Genomic DNA, 17079 nt, shown 5'->3' with positions numbered 1-17079 from the left:
GTACCTACTGTCAGAAGGCTTATAATCTTGTGGAAGGATAGATAATAAAAGTGAATTATATGACCAAGGGTACATATATGGAACCAGGGTAGGATGTCTAACATCTTAAAGGCAAGAAAGGCTTTTTTGAGGAAGCAGCATGTAAGCTGAGATACGAATTAGCTGGGTGAAGCAGGGTGGGAAGTTATTTGAGAAGAAGGAATCGTGTGCATGTAGACCCAAAGACCTGCAAACCTCTCACTGATGTCTGGAGATCTTCTCCAGGCTAAGTAAGTGAAGATCAGAACATGGGCAGAATAACAGGAACCTCTTCTCTAAAGCAGGAAGAGATTATCAGGAAGAAAACATAGTCTCGGGTGTTCAGAAAGAGAAAATATCACCTTAAGTAATCTGTGTGGGAAAGGAGAACTGTTTTAGGGTTAGATTTCTAGATCAGGAGAAGATAGAGAAGTCTATGCAGAAGTATTTTAAAGACGATGTTATCAGGTACTGGCTTCTGACTTTGCTCCATAAAACAGGGTTATTAGCAAAGGTTACAGGCAATATGTACACATTCACCAGGAAGTCCCAGGACATTATGACTATTAAAGAGATCAAATACGGCAGACCACACGTGATTGGGCCCCCTCATTATGGACTGAGTACTATTTCCTTTGCTACATTGCACCTAAGGTCTCCTTGTTTCCTCCCTCTCCTGGCCAGAATAAGACCTGAGCTCATCTAGGGGCAAGCAAAAGTTAGAGCCCTTAGATCAGGATATCGTTCAGGGATTTGCCATCTCTAAAATCAGTCATTTCAGCCCAAATTTCCTTCAAATGATCAGTTATGAAAGTCTCCTTTGGTGTCAAAAATTCCAGACTATAAATATCTTACACAGTGGGTCTAGATGAGGAGAGACTGCTGTAACTCAGTTCATTTTCATGAATAACAGAAGCTAGGGGAAAAAAAGTCTGTGGGTTACAAATGAAAATTATGGGGGGATGGTTGTAACCACTTGTTTAGAAAGGCCAGACAGGATAAAAATGGTAGGTGGATATTATATAGGCTTTCTATACAGAAGAGGCTTCCAGATACCTGTTTGCTGTCAGCAGCGTATTTTAGTGGATTTTTAGTTAAAATATTATTTGGGAGTTGTTTCAGAAAAGATAATTATTTGAGGAATGGGAGTTTTAGCTGACACTAGGGTAGAGGTTTGGTTGAAAGGACATAGCTAGGAAGAAAACCAGAGACTATATATAAAAGAGAGTGCACTGGGTAATGTTATAACTGTACTTCTCAAGGAAGTTCGTGGTGGAGAGCAATGCCTGCTAAGAAGAAGTATGTCTTCCATACAGAACAGACTGGTGGTTGCCAAAGCTGGGGGGTGGGAGTGGAATGTGGAGTGGGATGGACTGGGAGTTTGGGGATAGTAATATGCAAACTATTACGTTTGGAATGGATAAGCAATGAGATCCTACTGTGTAGCACAGGGAACTATATCCAGTCTCTTGAGATGGATGGAAAATACTATAAGAAGAGGAATGTGTATATATATATGTGTGTGTATGTATATATGTGTTATGATTGGGTCACTTTGCTTTATGGCAGAAATTGGCACAACATTGTTAATCAATTATACTTTAATTAAAAATGTAAAAACATAGACGAAAGAATGTAAAAAATCAATTTTGAACCAAAAAAAAAAAAAGGAAGTATGTCTTATTCTATCTAGATTCTGAACTGTGGGTTAGGAGAGAAAATAGACACCTTGATTGAAGCACCTCTGATAGAAGGAAATGATTTGGAGCTCATTGAGTAAGATTAGCTGGGTATAGGGACGTGTATATGTAAATTTCCTCCAGCAAGCAATATGGGTGGATTGGGAAGGCCACAGTCCTGGGTGCTTCTAGGATGGAAGCCTATCTGTAAAGTCAAGATGATGCCCATGAGCAAACAAAGGAAACTTTGTGGCACAACTATTGTCATAACATGCAATAATCGGAGGTCTCTAGAAACCCTGAGGGACCCAGCTAAGGCCTGAAATTGTTCCCAGTATAGGGAGGTGTTCTGATCCCAGATATTCTACTTTATGGCATGGGTTAACAGCAAGACAGCTTTGGCTTCTTATATGACCTGAAGGCCATATCCTAAGAAGAAGAGTGACCACCTTTAGAATTTAAGTTTCAACATCAGGCACCTCAATTAAGTATTTCTTTAATATACAGCTATGTAGATATATAGGAACTGTATTCTACTTATACTCATTCATTTGTCCATTTGTTCACTTATTCATTTGCTCACCTACTCAACAAATACTTATTCAGATCTCCTTATGCCATGCAAGTAAAACATAATCAAGCACACAATCATGTATAAAACTTTCAAGATTCTTGAAAGTGCCCCCTGCAGAAAAGTTTCAAAATCAGAAAATTTTTATTCCAGCTCAGATTTTTCTCTTCTTTTCTTTCTTTCTTTCTTTTTTTTTTTTTTTTTTTTTTTTTTGTGTGTGTCTTTTTAGGGCTGCACCCATGGCATATGGAAGTTCCCAGGCTAGGGGTTGAATCGGAGCTACAGCTGCCAGCCTACGGGAATCTGAGGATCTGAGTCGTGTCTGTGACCTACACCACAGCTCACGGCTCCTTAACCCACTGAGCGAGGCCAGGGATCAAACCTGCGTCCTCACAGATACTAGTCAGATTCATTTCTGCTGAGCCACAATGGGCACTCCCCAGCTCAGATCTTAAATGATGTGGCCATTTGTGATGCCATCAGAAAGATGGAGCCAGGCTCTTGGCACACCCGACAGGTAATGCTGGTCCTTCAGGTCTCTGGTCCAGCAGAGGGCACAGCTGTCTAGCAAGTACTAAAGGCCTCCTCTTCACTGCTTTGAGAAGTGATGAATCCAGTCTGAGATCTATGTAGATACAGAGATCCCCTCAGTCACATGCATTATAAATTCTAAGTGTTTCAAGGTATCGCTAATCAATTATTTGCACAAGGAAGACCAGTAGTCTCAATACAGAAAACCACAAAGATGATTTCTGAGAACTTGGCTTCCACCTCAAAATAGTCAGTGAAAACAGGTACTTAGCATTTTTAAAAGACAGCCAAAAAGAATATGAAGAAAGCCATACTGGTGGGAAATCCAGCCATATGGGTCCCATATAAATTTAATGGAAATATTTTGTTAAGAGACAAGTATTTTGGGGAACAGTGTCTCTTGTGGGGTCCGTTGTTATAAACATGTTTGCTTTAGAAGTTCCTCACAAAGTTCTATGAGGAACTTTGTTCTATTGAGGAATATGGGCTTCCAGTGAGTTTCATTTTATAATAGATAGATGTAAAATTATTATTTAGACTTCACTTATTTGTATTTTACTGGTTCCCAGCAGAAGACTTACAGGTGCAGGTAATTAGAAAATTACCATTGAATGAATCATGTTTTCGCTTTCCTCTTTTGACTGTGTTTCATGATGTGGTAAGACTCCTACAAAGTTTAATAGCCTCTGTTTTGAAAAGACAGAGGCAAGTTTTATGTTTAATTACAGTAATTAACCCTAACTTAATTTTCACATATGCATGAATTCACCCACAATATTTCATTTTTTACTTCAATTTTAGTCTTCGAGGTTTTGTTTGTTAGTGTGTTTATAGATGATGGCTGGATGGATAGATAGATAGATAGATAAATGATTGATGACTAGATAAAAGTTGTATGACATTTCTTCAGAAATAGCAGAATTACCATAAAAAATTAAGGTTTACTCTCTGTGTGATCTTGGACAGTTTATTTCAACTGTCAAAATATTAACCTCAAAATAAAGCTAATAAAAGAATGTTGCATTATTGTGAAGGTTAATAAAAAGAAGATAGGTTGAAAAACCCCACAAATGTGTGTGCATATACAAAATATACACATATTAAACATAGTTACACACACACACACACGCATATCATATGTATACATTGTATGTATATATTCAAGATTCTTTGTTAAATCAAAACTGTACCTCTTGACCTGGCTGCTTGATCTCTCTTTTATGTAGTGGATGAAGTCTTCTGGGAAAAACCACTTCATACTTTTTCACTTCAGGGAGTTCTTTTACAGCATTTGCTGAGCCAAGAACAAAAAGTTACAAAAGATTTAGCTAAGCAGAACTAACAGGCTGTCTGATAATGGTCATCTGAATTACATTAATTACATTTCTTCCTTTCTTTCTTTTTTTTTTTTTTTATAGGACCTTGCCCCTAGCATGTGGAGGTTCCCAGGCTAGGGTCGAATTGGAGCTGTGGCTGCTGGTCTATGCCACAGCCACAGCAACTTGGGATTTGAGCCCCGTCTTCGACCTACACCACAGCTCATGGCAACGCTGGATCCTTAACCTACTGCGCGAAGCCAGGGATTGAACCCAAGTCCTCCCAGATTCTAGTCAGATTCTTTTCCATTGAACCACAACAGGAACTCTTTTTTTTTTTTTTTTGGTCTTCTTGTCTTTTTAGGGCCACTACAGCAGCATATGGAGGTTCCCAGGCTAGAGTTCTAATTGGAGCTACAGCTGCCAGCCTACGCCAGAGCCATATAGCAACGCTAGATCCAAGCCGCGTCTATGACACACACACGTGTCGAACCCACAACCTCATAGTTCCTAGTTGTATTTGTTTCCGCTACTCCACGATAGGAACTCCTGGATTGCATTTCTGATGAAAGATGCTACACAGGGGTTTAGCTGAGTTATGTTAGAGAGCTATAAAAGTGCAGCCACAGGGAGTTCCTGTTGTGGCGCATCGGAAACAAATCCAACTAGCATTCAGGAGAATGGGGGTTCTATCCCTGGCCTTGCTCAGTGGGTTGGGGATCTGGCATTGCTGTGAGCTGTGGTGAAGGTCGAAGATGCAGCTTGGATCTTGCATTGTTGTGGCTGTGGTGTAGGCCGGCGTTATAGCTTGGATTGGACCTCCAGCCTGGGAATTTCAATATGCTGCAGGTGCGGCCCTGAAAAAAAAAAAAAAAGCGTAGATATAGAAGAGACCAACAAAATCAGAAACCCACTCTTCTCAAGTCTTTAACCTATATTTTCAGATATTTCCCAACTGAAAGTCACCAGTGTTACTTAGCTTAGTGAACATATATATAAGATATGTACATTTTTCACAGTGCCCAAGGTATGCAGAAGTTCCTGGGCCATGGATCAAAGCTGCGACACAGCAGCAATCTGAGCCACAGCGGTGACAAGGCAGAATTCTGCTGAGCTACCAAGGAACTCCAACATATTTTTTTTTTTTTTCATTTTCCCACTTCTGTTTGCAACCTTGGGTCCCCTGAGGGAAAGTAGCAAATAGAGCAGACAAAAGCCAGATCAGGAGGGCAGAAACCACATTCATCCTCTAAGAAGCTAATCAGTATCAGAATAATTGAATTGAAGCTCTATGAAAACTTTATAGAGTTCTCAACATGAAATAACTAATGGATACCACTTCGGATTCTAATATATTTTTCTTAGGTTTCTCCATCAGTAATATTTTACACTAATCAAAGAAACAAAATCAATAAGAAAAGGCTCCATTCAAAGGGCTGGCTTTTGCAACACAAACCTTCATCTTTTTCATACAAAACAGGAAAAAAAAAAAAAAGGAAAATGCAAGAAGCAAACAATGAGGACACTCTGACTGGCCTGGAAGGAACTGGAACATTAATCTCATTCAACCTTCTATCTATTGGCATCTGGAATGCTTGTGTCAACGTTGTTTCTAGAAGTAATTATTTTAGAGAAATTCAAGTTTCCCAAAGCTCACACTGAATTTGCTATTTTCTTTTTTTGTTTTCCCACATGATGCAGTCCCTGCTCTGTGTAAAGAAGGGCCCAAGGAAATGTCAACAGACTTGTCAAAGGCTGAGGGGCTGCAGGTGCACCGCAGAATGTAGGTAGACCCAGTGGAACCGGAGAACATGGTGTGGCCCCGACCCAGCAGTTTCCTAACGGAGACTGGAAAGGCTTTAGTTCTCTGTGGAATGACTAGCAGGTAATCTTAGCTTATTAAAATATGCAAATCTAAATTCTGTGATAGTATAAAATGTGTTACCATAGTTGATCTTTTAGTACATGAAACAGTTATTTTTCATTAGTCATTGTGCATGACAATACACGTAGCCCAACAATGCTCCAGAGAAAAAAATATTTATTTTTCCCAACTTTCTTCGGAAACTAAAGCAGAAACTTTCAAAAATTCCTAGTCACGTTGATTTTCTTTTATCCTTTTAGGATGTTTCATTCGTTTGACCATTCAAGAGCCATTCGCATCTAACATTAAAGAATAGAAAAGGTGTTTAAGTCTGCTGACACTCATTGGGTCAAAAATGGAGTTTTAAATTGATGAAATGACTTTTCTTTCACTGGCACAAGATTTACTCTTTTTTTTTTTTTTTTTTGTTAAAGGTAACACTTTTATTTTATTTTTTTCTTTTTACAGCCTCACCCAAGGCATATGGAAATTTCCAGCCTAGGGGCTGAATCAGAGCTGCAGCTGCCAGACTACACCACAGCCACACCGACACTGATACCAGTCACATCTGGGACCGATGCTGCAGCTTTTGGCAATGCTGGATCCTTAACCCACCTAGAGAGGCCAGTGATTGAACCTGCATCTCATGTTGGGTTTTTAACCCACTGAGGCACAACGGAAACTCCTCAAATTTACTCTTAAAAATATTTCAAAAACACTTAAAGCCATAGCATCAACACTAGAATAACTTAACTCTGGGTTTAGTTTGGGTTTTATAATTGTCTGAAAAGAGGGGGCAGGTTAAATGATCTCCAAAAAGAGTTCAAGTAGTATAATTTTATGCAAATAAATACAGAATCTTCTATAATCCCTTTGAAGAGGTAATGATCATTTGGATAATGTTATTGGCTGTGATCAAATGTCTCATTACCTAGTCACACTTCTTCAAGAATTATATCACACGTCCCCTCAGTTACTTACTTCTTGCTATTATAGAGGTAATCCCTGGGCATCTTTTATTTCTATGTAATTAATTTTTGGTAAAGGAAAATAATAACGTTCGTTTTCAAACTTCATCAACGAATTTCAAAAGCCTAAAGGGAAATTAAACCAGCCATTTTATTTCCATTGAGTTCAATTATCCATAATTATCATAATTACTTCAAAATAATAAGATGCCAAGAGATAAGAAAATGATTCCTGCCAGAAATTAACTGATGGTGTCGACACAATTCCCTAGAGCCTCCTGGCACTCTGTGTATAAGTTACCATAAGGCGTTCACATCCTGTCTAGTGGATTCTATCCAATCAATGTAATTAGTCCCATTAATTTGGAGCTCATAAAGCCATATATTCCTCAATGTTGCACCCAGAGTAACTCTTCTAAAAATGCTGTATCAACAATGATTTTTGGAGTTCCTGTTGTGGCTCAGTAGCTAACGAACCCCACCAGTATCCATGCGGAAGCAGGTTCAATCCCTGGCCTCGTTCAGTGGGTTAAGGATCCGGCATTGCCATGAGCTGTGGTGTAGGTTGCAGATGTGGCTTGGATCCCACGTTGCTGTGGCTGTGGTGTAGGCTGGCAGCTACAGCTGCGATTTAAAAAAAAAAAAAAAAGATTTTCATCCACAATACTCATTATTATAACAGGGAGTATTAGTCCAAGATAAACTTAGGTCATAAAATAATAACTCCCCAACTAATATTTTTTATAAAAGCAGAAAGTGTCAACACACGCTTCTCATGAGAAATGGTGAAAAGGAAACAGGCTGATCCAACACAAGTTTTCTCTGATACACACTGATCTCCATGCCTCTAGTCAGTCTCTCAACCTTAAAGTTTCATGAAATCAGACACTTCCTGTTGACTCTTAAATTTGGAGTCTAAACATTTAAATCATTCTTTAGTTTGATGGCCAAGCACTTCCCCATAGCAACCAAAATGAATCCATAAATAGAATAAACCAGACTATGTCTTCAAAAGCTTCCAGCAACCTCTCACTTTCTTCAGTTTAAAGGGAACGGATTTCCAGCTTAGACGCTCTTGCAACACAGGACATTTTCTAGAGAAAACATAATTTCCCTTAATGGCCCTTATTTTTCTCAAGCCAAAAAGGCCCCCAAAAGAATGAGACTTGAAATGTAACAAATTACACAGCAGTTAATGAGGGCCAACAGACCTAACCACTGTTTGCCTCATTCATCCTTTAGTTTGGTGCATCTCCATCAGTCTCTTCCCATCTGAATAACCTCAGGCTAATTATTTGGAAGCCTGTGGAACAAACACCCCTAATTTCCATCCAGGGACTAAACAAATCTGAGACGTAACGCAATATGTTCCTACTAACTTATCTGAAGACTTGCTTTCTCTCTCCCACAGAACTCACATGCTGGATTAGTTTTGACCAGCAAAACCGGATCAAGAAAAAGAAAACTGTTACATGGGTTTGAGTTAGATCATTATTTTGACTATTTATTAAGTTTAGAAAAATTAAAGCCTGTTGACAAGATTACCAGAACAGGCACTAGTCTGGATTGCTGTTTTATTTATTTATTTTTTAGTGTGTTTGGAGCACCCTCTGTACCTAATATTGCTAATCTCATTTCTTTTACAACTCTGTTCAAAACTGTTTAAAGCAATGTCTTTCCAAACCAAACACATGATGTTAAGCCCTGAGTCAGGGTTTATGCAATGATGTTCACTTAAGCTCTGGGATTTTCTGCACCCCCTCAAACGATGCAGTGATTTTAAACTTCATGTCGTAAAAGTGAGCACACGGAAAAAAAGCACATCCTAATTAGGGCTATTATTTTGGGTATTCAGATCAAATTTTATATTTACATATGCCTTGGGGTCTTCTAATCACCTTATGAAAGCAAGAATAAATTGCTTGTTTAAAATGAAATAATTTCAGGGGTGTTTCCATCGTGGCTCAGCAGAAAGGAATCCTACTAGTAACCATGAGGACGCAGGTTCGATCCCTGGCCCCCTTCAGTGGGTTAAGGATCTGGCGTTGCTCTGAGCTGTAATGTAGGTCGCAGACACAGCTCGGATCCTGGGTTGCTGTGGCTGTGGGGTAGGCCAGCGGCTGCAGCTGTGACTGGACCCCTAGCCTGGGAACCTCCATATGCTGTAGGTGTGGCCCTGAAAAGACAAAATACTACTACTACTACTGATTTCAAAAAGTACTGTAGCCTGTACCCCCTAGATATTCTGCTAAAATATAACAAAGACTTTCTCCTTTATCAGTGCACTTACTCCTGCATCTCCAAACACCTGTAACATTCTTTCATTTTTTTTTCTTGTTCCTTTCCTATGATGAAATCCTGTAAGTTATTTTTCTCAGGGATTGTGAAGCTCATTACAAACAACTGTCCTGACTTTACCTCATTCTTTTATTTCACATATATAAAATCTGGGCAAAAGTCATGGTTGGAGGGGCATGTATTTATTCTTTGGATGATGGAGGCAGAGAAACAAACAAACAAAAAAAAAAAAAAAAAAAGGAGGAGATGGGAAAATGGACATTGCTTTACTTCCTGCATTCTGGCTGGGAAATAAATTACCCTAGGAATGATATCAGAGGTATTTCAGTGACCACGGAGACACTCTTGAAAATACACGATGGAAGGTAAAACGAGGGGGAGCTTTCTGTTCCAGGTGAAAGATTGAGGGGGGACAGCTTTCCGTCGGTCCCTCCTGCTCTCACGAATGCCACTTCAGAACTCTGTCCCCCACCATCAAGTACGCAAAAATGTCACACTTTGAGGCATGACTTCTAAAAATGTTGCATCTCCTTGGACCATGTCGTGAATGCAAAGACGGGACAGAATCATTTGTTATGTCCAATGTCCCCAAAAAGGCTATAATGTGAATAGACCCCAGTGTTAGCTATGTTATCCTCGTAATGGATCCGGCTTGATCTTTATGCCATTGGATAAGGTTAGTACACGAACAATTCTTCTGTTTCAACCAAGATAAGGGTCCCAGAGAGTTTTTAGTGGTTGCATCTTTAGAGAATGAAGGGAAAGAAGATTTCTATTAAGTTTCACTCAAAAAGTAGGAATTTCAGGAGTTCCCATCATGGAGCAGTGGTTAATGAATCCGACTAGGAACCATGAGGTTGTGGGTTCGATCCCTGGCCTTGCTCAGTGGGTTAAGGATCCGGCATTGCCGTGAGCTGTGGTGTAGGTTGCAGATGCGGCTCGGATCCCGTGTTGCTGTGGCTCTGGCATAGGCCAGCGGCTATGGCTCTGATTCGACCCCTAGCCTGGGAACCTCTATATGCCGCAGGAGCGGCCCAAGAAATGGAAAAAAGACAAAAAAAAAAAAAAAGTAGGAATTTTAGGTCAAAGATTGAAATGCCTAGCACAGTTCTATTTGAAGTGTATTAAACTTTCCCAAGTCTAGAAAACAAATTAGAAACCAGGGTAAAAGGAAAATCATTTTTAGTGACAAAGTACTGACTGGGTGCAAGGGGTTGGAGAATCTTTCCCTCCCTAACGCCATCCTTCTTGTTGATAATTTGTTCCTATTTCTAAGCCCCAGCGAACATTCTATTCTGTTCTACTCCTTTTTTTTTTTTTTTTTTTTTTTGTCTTTTTAGGGCCGCACCTGCAGCATATGGATGTTCCCAGCTAGGGGCCCAACTGGAGCTGCCAGCCTACACCACAGCTCACAGCAATGCAAGATCCTTCACCCACTGAGCGAGGCCAGGGATCAAACTTGCGTCCTCATGAATACTAGTTGGGTTCGTTACTGCTGAGCCATGACAGGAACTCCCCAGCAACCATTCTAAAACCCAAGGGAAGGAGTCTTGGGCACTCCAACCATATGCTGACTTAAGTAAGCTCTAGAAATAAACTAAGGAAATATGTCACCCAATCTAATTTAACTAAAACCTAATTAGAGAATTTATCAGGAATGGAGAGTCATGCTCAATAGAATTTATTATTAAGCAGTAGAATTACTCTACTTTTGAATTCCTAAATGTGTCGACTAAAACTTGTCACTCGCCATCTGGGCCTGCAAGAATGAAGTCATTAGCCACTGTGACTTCATACACATATCCTGACCTTCAACACATACCCTGAAACCAGAGTTCAGGGCAGGTGGAATCAGGAATGAGGCACCGTGTTCTGGGGAAAACTGGCAGAATGGGGCTTTCAGATAGTCAGATACTTTCAGGAGAACATTTTATAAGCCCCAAATCTTGCATCTTCTCATATCTAGAAAAGCACTGAAGCCATTAATGGAGACATCTGCTCCTCAACCTTCTGCTGAAATGTGTGCTTCATTGTATGCGTCCTTCTTCAACAAAATCCCTGATCTCCCTACCCTGCTTCTTCGGAGCAGCTCCTCGGAGCCATCTGAGAGGTTGTCTCCCAGGCTATAGTCCTCTTCTTGCTCCAAATAAAACTTCGCTCACAACTTTCATGTTGTGTTTTTCTTTCAGTAGGCAAATGTTTGCTAGAGCCAGCAAAATGAAGTGAAGGAACAATTTAAGCTCAGCAGAAATATTGTTTTGATGAAGTAAATCATGGTGCTTTATAAGTACGAAATTGGTCAACTATTTCTAATTAGTCACGTTTGTTATCACCAACAATGAATGGACTAAATATAAAAGTGTGTTCTAAAGACACAGGACAAGTCAAATCAGTCTCAATAATAATAATGACAGATACTTTGCGAAGCCTTCTGTACCGTGATGAGCAGTCAAATCTGCCACATCTTAACCACTCTACAAACGATGAGGTTGGTTTTGATGAGTTCTGATCTTTGACTCGGAGATCACATTCCTTGTTTAAGCAATGCTGAATGAAATCTTCCCTTTGATTTCTATACATTCTCAGATCAGCCATGTAAATAATGATTCAAGAAGCCTGCTTGCCTCTGCTTTACACTGAGTGTTTACATCCGTCAGAGCCTCCCCAAACAATAGATTAACTGGCCCAACTGGTTAGGAAAATTGGTTAAAAAAAAAAAAAAAAAACAACTATTGGGAGAAGATGAAAAGCAAGCAGTTCCCTGAGGCATTTAACAAAATCTGAAAAGGAGTGAACACCTACCTGGCAATGAAGAAAGGAGGAAAGTGGCAGTGAGAAGAAGCCCTTGCAACATGCTGGGTGATCCCAGGAGCCTTGGTGTCTGCCTTTCTCCCACAAACAGACAAGTGTGCTGCTCAGTCTGTCCCTGCCTTCTCTCAAGTGAGACAGAACGAAACTCAGAGGTTCATGCTTGTCTCCGTTTCAGGAAGTGTTTGCCCAAGGTGTTGCACAACTTCAGAGCTGTGGTCCTGAGACAATGGCACAGCAGGCGGAAGTACAGGCTGCCACCTGACTCTTAAGATTCCTTTATCCTAAGCCACTGTTTCTCTCTCTTCCCACATTCCCCACTCAAAAGCAGTACATTTCCAGTAAAATACTATCGTCCAATAAGCCACCTGGATAACAGATTCAATGTAGCTTGATAAATAGGTGTATTTTTTATGTGTGTAATAAATATATGTATAGGTATATACCACCATATATAAAACAGATAACCAACAAGGACCTACTGTATAGCACAGGGAACTCTACTCAATATTTTGTAATGCCCTATAAGGGCAAATAATCTGGAAAATGACATATATGTGTGTGTAACTGAATCACTTTGCTGTACACCTGAAACTAACACATTGTAAGTCAACTATACTCTAACAAAAAAAAAAGAAAAGAAAAGAAAAGAGAAAGAAACAGATAAATAAATATATGTATATGTGTTTAGATTTGTTTTTGCCAGGTTGGCAAAAAGTTATTAAGAATGTTTTTCTTCTCTCACACATATGTGTTCAATGAAGCAACTTCTGATTCAATCCAATTATTATATAAAATTCTTTTTTCCAATCATCTTATATCCTTAGCCGATTCTTACACAATGGTGATCTCAGGGAAATAAAAATGTGTGATTATACAAGCTTAAGGTTTTTCAGAGCCCTAAGGGTATTTATATCCTCAATAACCACCAGGAGAAGGGGGGTGAGGGAGACCCTTAAAAGCCAAAGGATATAGGAGTTCCCGCTGTGGCTCAGTGGGTTGTGAACTCAACTAGTATCCACGAGGATTCAGGTTCAATCCCTGGCCTCACTCGGTGGGTTAGGGACCTGGCATTGCCTGAGCTGTGGTGTAGGCTGCAGATGTGGCTTGGATGCTGAGTTGCTGTGGCTGTGGCAGCTGCAGCTCTGATTTGACTCCTAGCCTGCGAACTCCATATGCAGGTGTGGCCCTAAAAAGGTAAAAAAAAAAAAAAAAAAGACTCAAAGGATATAATTTCTAGGAAAACTTTAAGAGTTGTCACAGGTGCTAATAAGGCTAAGCTGGCAAGCCCAGCTAGCACAGTATATAGCTAATTAAATAGCTAATATTAGTTAGTGTGGCTTCCTAAGTTCCAGGTCCTTTAGACTTTAATTTCACATTAATTCTTTGGATATTCCTGTGTGACAAATACTACCTTACCCTTATTCTGTATATGAAGAAAAAAATCAGGTTTCAAAAGATTAAAAATTCAAAAGATTAAGACTTAGTTTTCCTTATTTTATAGAATCCAAAGATTAAGCAGCTTGTCCAAAGTCATTTATCTAGAAAGTGGCGTGAGTGGAATTTGAACTTGGTGTGGTCTGAGCTCTTAGTCACATACTCTCATCCTTCCCACTAACACAGCTGATTTATATACCCAGTTAAATTTCTGTTAAGAAATATACATACAAGTCCTATTAAAAAATCCTGAGGTATTACTACAAAAGCCATCCCTACTCCACTAAAATTATGCATCTGCTTATGGATTCTGAAGCACATTCTTATACTAACGATTTCAATGGGAAGAGCTATCTTTAAGTAATTATAGAGTGATTGACTTACAACCATAAGAAATTTTTTTTTTTTTTTTTTTTTTTTTGCTCTTTAGGGCCACACCCACGGCATATGGAGGTTCCCAGGCTAGGGGTCCAATCAGAGCTGCAGCTGCCAGCTTACACCACAGCTCACAGCAACGCTGGATCCTTAACCCACTGAGCGAAGCCAGAGATCGAACCCTCAACCTCATGGTTCCTAGTCGGATTCGTTTCCACTGCGCCACAATGGGAACTCCTTTTTTTTTTTTTCTTTTTCCTTAAGGGAGTTTTAAAATTTATTTATTGAGCATTTCAGCCATTAGGATTGGGAATATCACAAGTTTCTTGTCTCCTTCATCCAAGTTCTACTTTCTTTATTTCAGGAAACCAAAAGAATACATCCCCTTTTAAATTATTACAGTTTTTCTCCATTAATTCTACAGTCATTAGCATCTATTATGTGTGAAACACTGAGATCACAGTTGAAAACATAATCATTCCTCTGAGAGGCTCACAGTCTGGGGAGGGGGAGGCAGATAGGCAAGAACAGTAACCACGAAGTTGCATATAGTGAGTACTGCCCATGCATCATATTGTGTTTAGTGCTATGGTGGATTTAGGCAAAAAGATCAGAGGCAACCTCTATGTCTAAATCCTATCAGGGCGAGCAAGGCTTCCTGGAGGCAGAAACAAGATCAGGAAGAATCAACTAGGAAAAGTGAAGAGGCTGTATCATAACACATTAGTTTATGGTTGGTAATATTTTCATATCACTGGAGCAAAAGAGTGTGGGGGGATAGGAAGAGATCCTACTAAATATTAAAAAGTTTATATTTGGCTTTTTCCCTGCAGAGAAAGGGCACCACTGGTAGGTCCTAATCAATTCAGTGACTTGCACACTTGCTTGTTTAGATGGACAGCACCTTGGAAATAAGGAGTGATCGAAGTCTACCTGGCAATGAATGGGGCATGTTTAAATTGACAATTGATTTTCAGTTCTCTCCAAATATTCTGTAGTCTTGAAATACTTTTGACCACATTTTGTCTATGCTATCATTCTCATCCAGCCAATCTGCACAGCCCGGAGTTGTATTTACAGTGCCCTCTATGGAGTTCCCATCATGGACTAGCATCCACGAGGAGGCAGATTCGATCCCTGGCCTCACTCAGTGGGTTAAGGATCTGGCACTGCTGTGAGCTGTGGTGTAGGCTGCAGACGTGACTTGGATCCGGCATTGCTGTGGCTGCGGTATAGGCTGGCAGCTACAGCTCTGATTCAACCCCTAGCCTGGGAACCTCCATATGCTGCAAGTGTAGCCCCCCCCCCAAAAAAAATGCCCTTTAGTGTCAAATAATTTACACCAATCTCTAAACAAATTTTATTCTCTTCTTCCCTGATTATTTCCCTGAAGATTATTAAGGCAAGCATAAACCCTGAATTTGTCATCCAACTTAACATTCCCTTTGTTTCTTTGTGGTAGACACAACTTTATCTTTTACATATTTTATTGTCATTATTGATCAAACTCTTTGCCAGAACACAAAATAATGGTAGGAAGAAGAGCTACAAAAGCTATATTTCATAATATAATAAACTCAGAATGCTGCAGTCAATAGAATTTCAAAAAACATAAACTAGCACTCAGAGACAGTGATTAAAATATTTCAGTGGTGCTTTACACAGATGCATATATACATACATACGTCATACACATACACTTGGGTGTGTGTGTCTGTATATATGTATACTATACATAATATTTAATAGACACACATATAGGCACACATGTATGTGTATTTATGTTTATCTGGTATGTGTATGCATATATAATATACATACATACAGCATATATTCACACATACTTAGAATATTATAGACTGTAGAATATAATAGTATTATAAGGTATTAGTGCTGTAAGGAGAGCTGTAGAATAGTGTAATATTGGATTTGAATTTTAGGATAATTAATTTGGCAGCATACTGGAGAATGGCTGAAGCCAAATTAGAGCAGAGAAAAGGAACCAGGTGGAAGTTAAAAATGAAAGATAAAGTGGAAGCAACAGGCATAGAAAGAAGGGGACAGATTTGAGAAATATTTATGAAACAGAATTGGTAAGATTTAGTTAGTAATAAGACAGTTACTAAGGGTGCTAAAATTAAGAAGCAGGTTTGTCTATTCATTAAAGATTTATTTAAGAGCTCCCTGGTGGCTCAGCAGGCTAAGGATCTGGTGTTGTCACTGCTGTAGCTCTGGTCACTGCAGTAACATGGGTTTGGTCCCTAGCCTGGGAACATCTGCATGCTGTGGCTGTGGGGAAAAAAAAATTATTTAATGTCTACTGTGTGCCATCTACTGCATAATACTTGGAGATTAAACTCTGAAAACAGACAAAAATTTATATACGCATGGAGCTTCGAGTCCAGTCCAAAATGAAATGCTATGAAGAAAATAACACGGGTGATAAGTTCCAAAGGGACACCCATTCTTCACTGCTAATGTTTCTTCCATGTGAAGTGTTTTCAGTAGCATACACTCCAGGTCCATTTCTGCTCCCTCTCTTACTCTCCCATGGGAAGTGGAATGACTCATCTATCTGGCCCCTTCCTCTTCTCCTTCTCTTGGGAGCTCGATGTTCACAGGGAGAGAACATGCATCTGTTCTCCATACCTTCAGTGTTAAGGGGGCTGTAGAGACCAGGCCTCTAATGGCACAGAAGATGCTTGCCCTATGGAATTCCTGGGATAGGTAGGTGAATTCTAAAGATGAGTATTAGCAAACATGGGAAAATGTGAGGGAAGAGCATTTTGGCAGAGGGACTAGGCAATGCAAAAGGATTAAGGCTGAAGTACAGATGACATATCTAAGAACAAAAAGCAAGTCATTGTGGCTGGGAGAACTGAAAGAGAGGAAAAGAGGAAACTGGGAATGTGGGCAAAGGGCCAAATAATGTTGGGCTTTTACATTTCTTATTTTAATAACAATGAGTGGGAAGTTCTTGGTGGAGTGTAAGCAGAAAGTAACATAAGTTGTTTCATGTTTCTAAAAGGTTATTCACACAGTAAAAAGAGTAACAGAGTCAGAAGGAGATCAGGAAATGGAAGAAAGAATTAGGAAGCTACAAAGACATGTTACCAAAGATATAACTGACCAGTATGGTGGCAGGGAAAATAGAGGTCAGGGCACAGGTCAGGGACGCATTTAAGAAGGAGAGATGCTTATAATTGACTTTCCC

The 17079-nt window shown here is 39.7% G+C and overlaps 1 protein-coding gene and 1 long non-coding RNA gene across 15 annotated transcripts in view; one reads left to right on the top strand and one right to left on the bottom strand.

Annotated features, from left to right (window-relative positions):
• The window catches only part of LOC146396455 (uncharacterized), a 548277-nt gene extending 538793 nt beyond the window's left edge, over positions 1–9484 (top strand). The window contains exons 7-8 of one of the 2 annotated variants that reach the window (XR_014828389.1): positions 5817–6503; positions 7572–9484. This is a non-coding gene — a long non-coding RNA (uncharacterized LOC146396455). Of the gene's footprint in view, positions 1–5816; positions 6504–7571 lie in introns of those variants that run through there. The other variant, XR_014828385.1, reaches the window with a different exon arrangement.
• ADAM28 (ADAM metallopeptidase domain 28) overlaps positions 1–12187 on the bottom strand; it is a 64837-nt gene extending 52650 nt beyond the window's left edge. For all 13 annotated transcript variants that reach the window (XR_307326.4, XR_014828384.1, XR_014828383.1 and 10 more), the window contains exons 1-2: positions 12048–12187; positions 3990–4093 (exon numbers count right to left, since the gene is read on the bottom strand). Coding sequence is in view for 9 of the 13 variants with exons in the window: in XM_084997715.1 (XP_084853841.1) it covers positions 3990–4093; positions 12048–12099 (156 nt within the window). In the remaining 4 variants the exon portion in view is untranslated. The remainder of the gene's footprint in view (positions 1–3989; positions 4094–12047) is intronic.
• Between the last annotated feature and the right edge of the window lie 4892 nt (positions 12188–17079).

Source organism: Sus scrofa, chromosome 14 (genome assembly GCF_054392235.1).
Source record: "Sus scrofa isolate SSC_HxYL_T2T_F1_AM1 chromosome 14, Sscrofa_HxYL_maternal_Yorkshire_Landrace_v2.0, whole genome shotgun sequence".
Classification (NCBI taxonomy): Eukaryota; Metazoa; Chordata; class Mammalia; order Artiodactyla; family Suidae; genus Sus; species Sus scrofa.
This window is presented reverse-complemented; position numbering and strand designations above follow the sequence as displayed.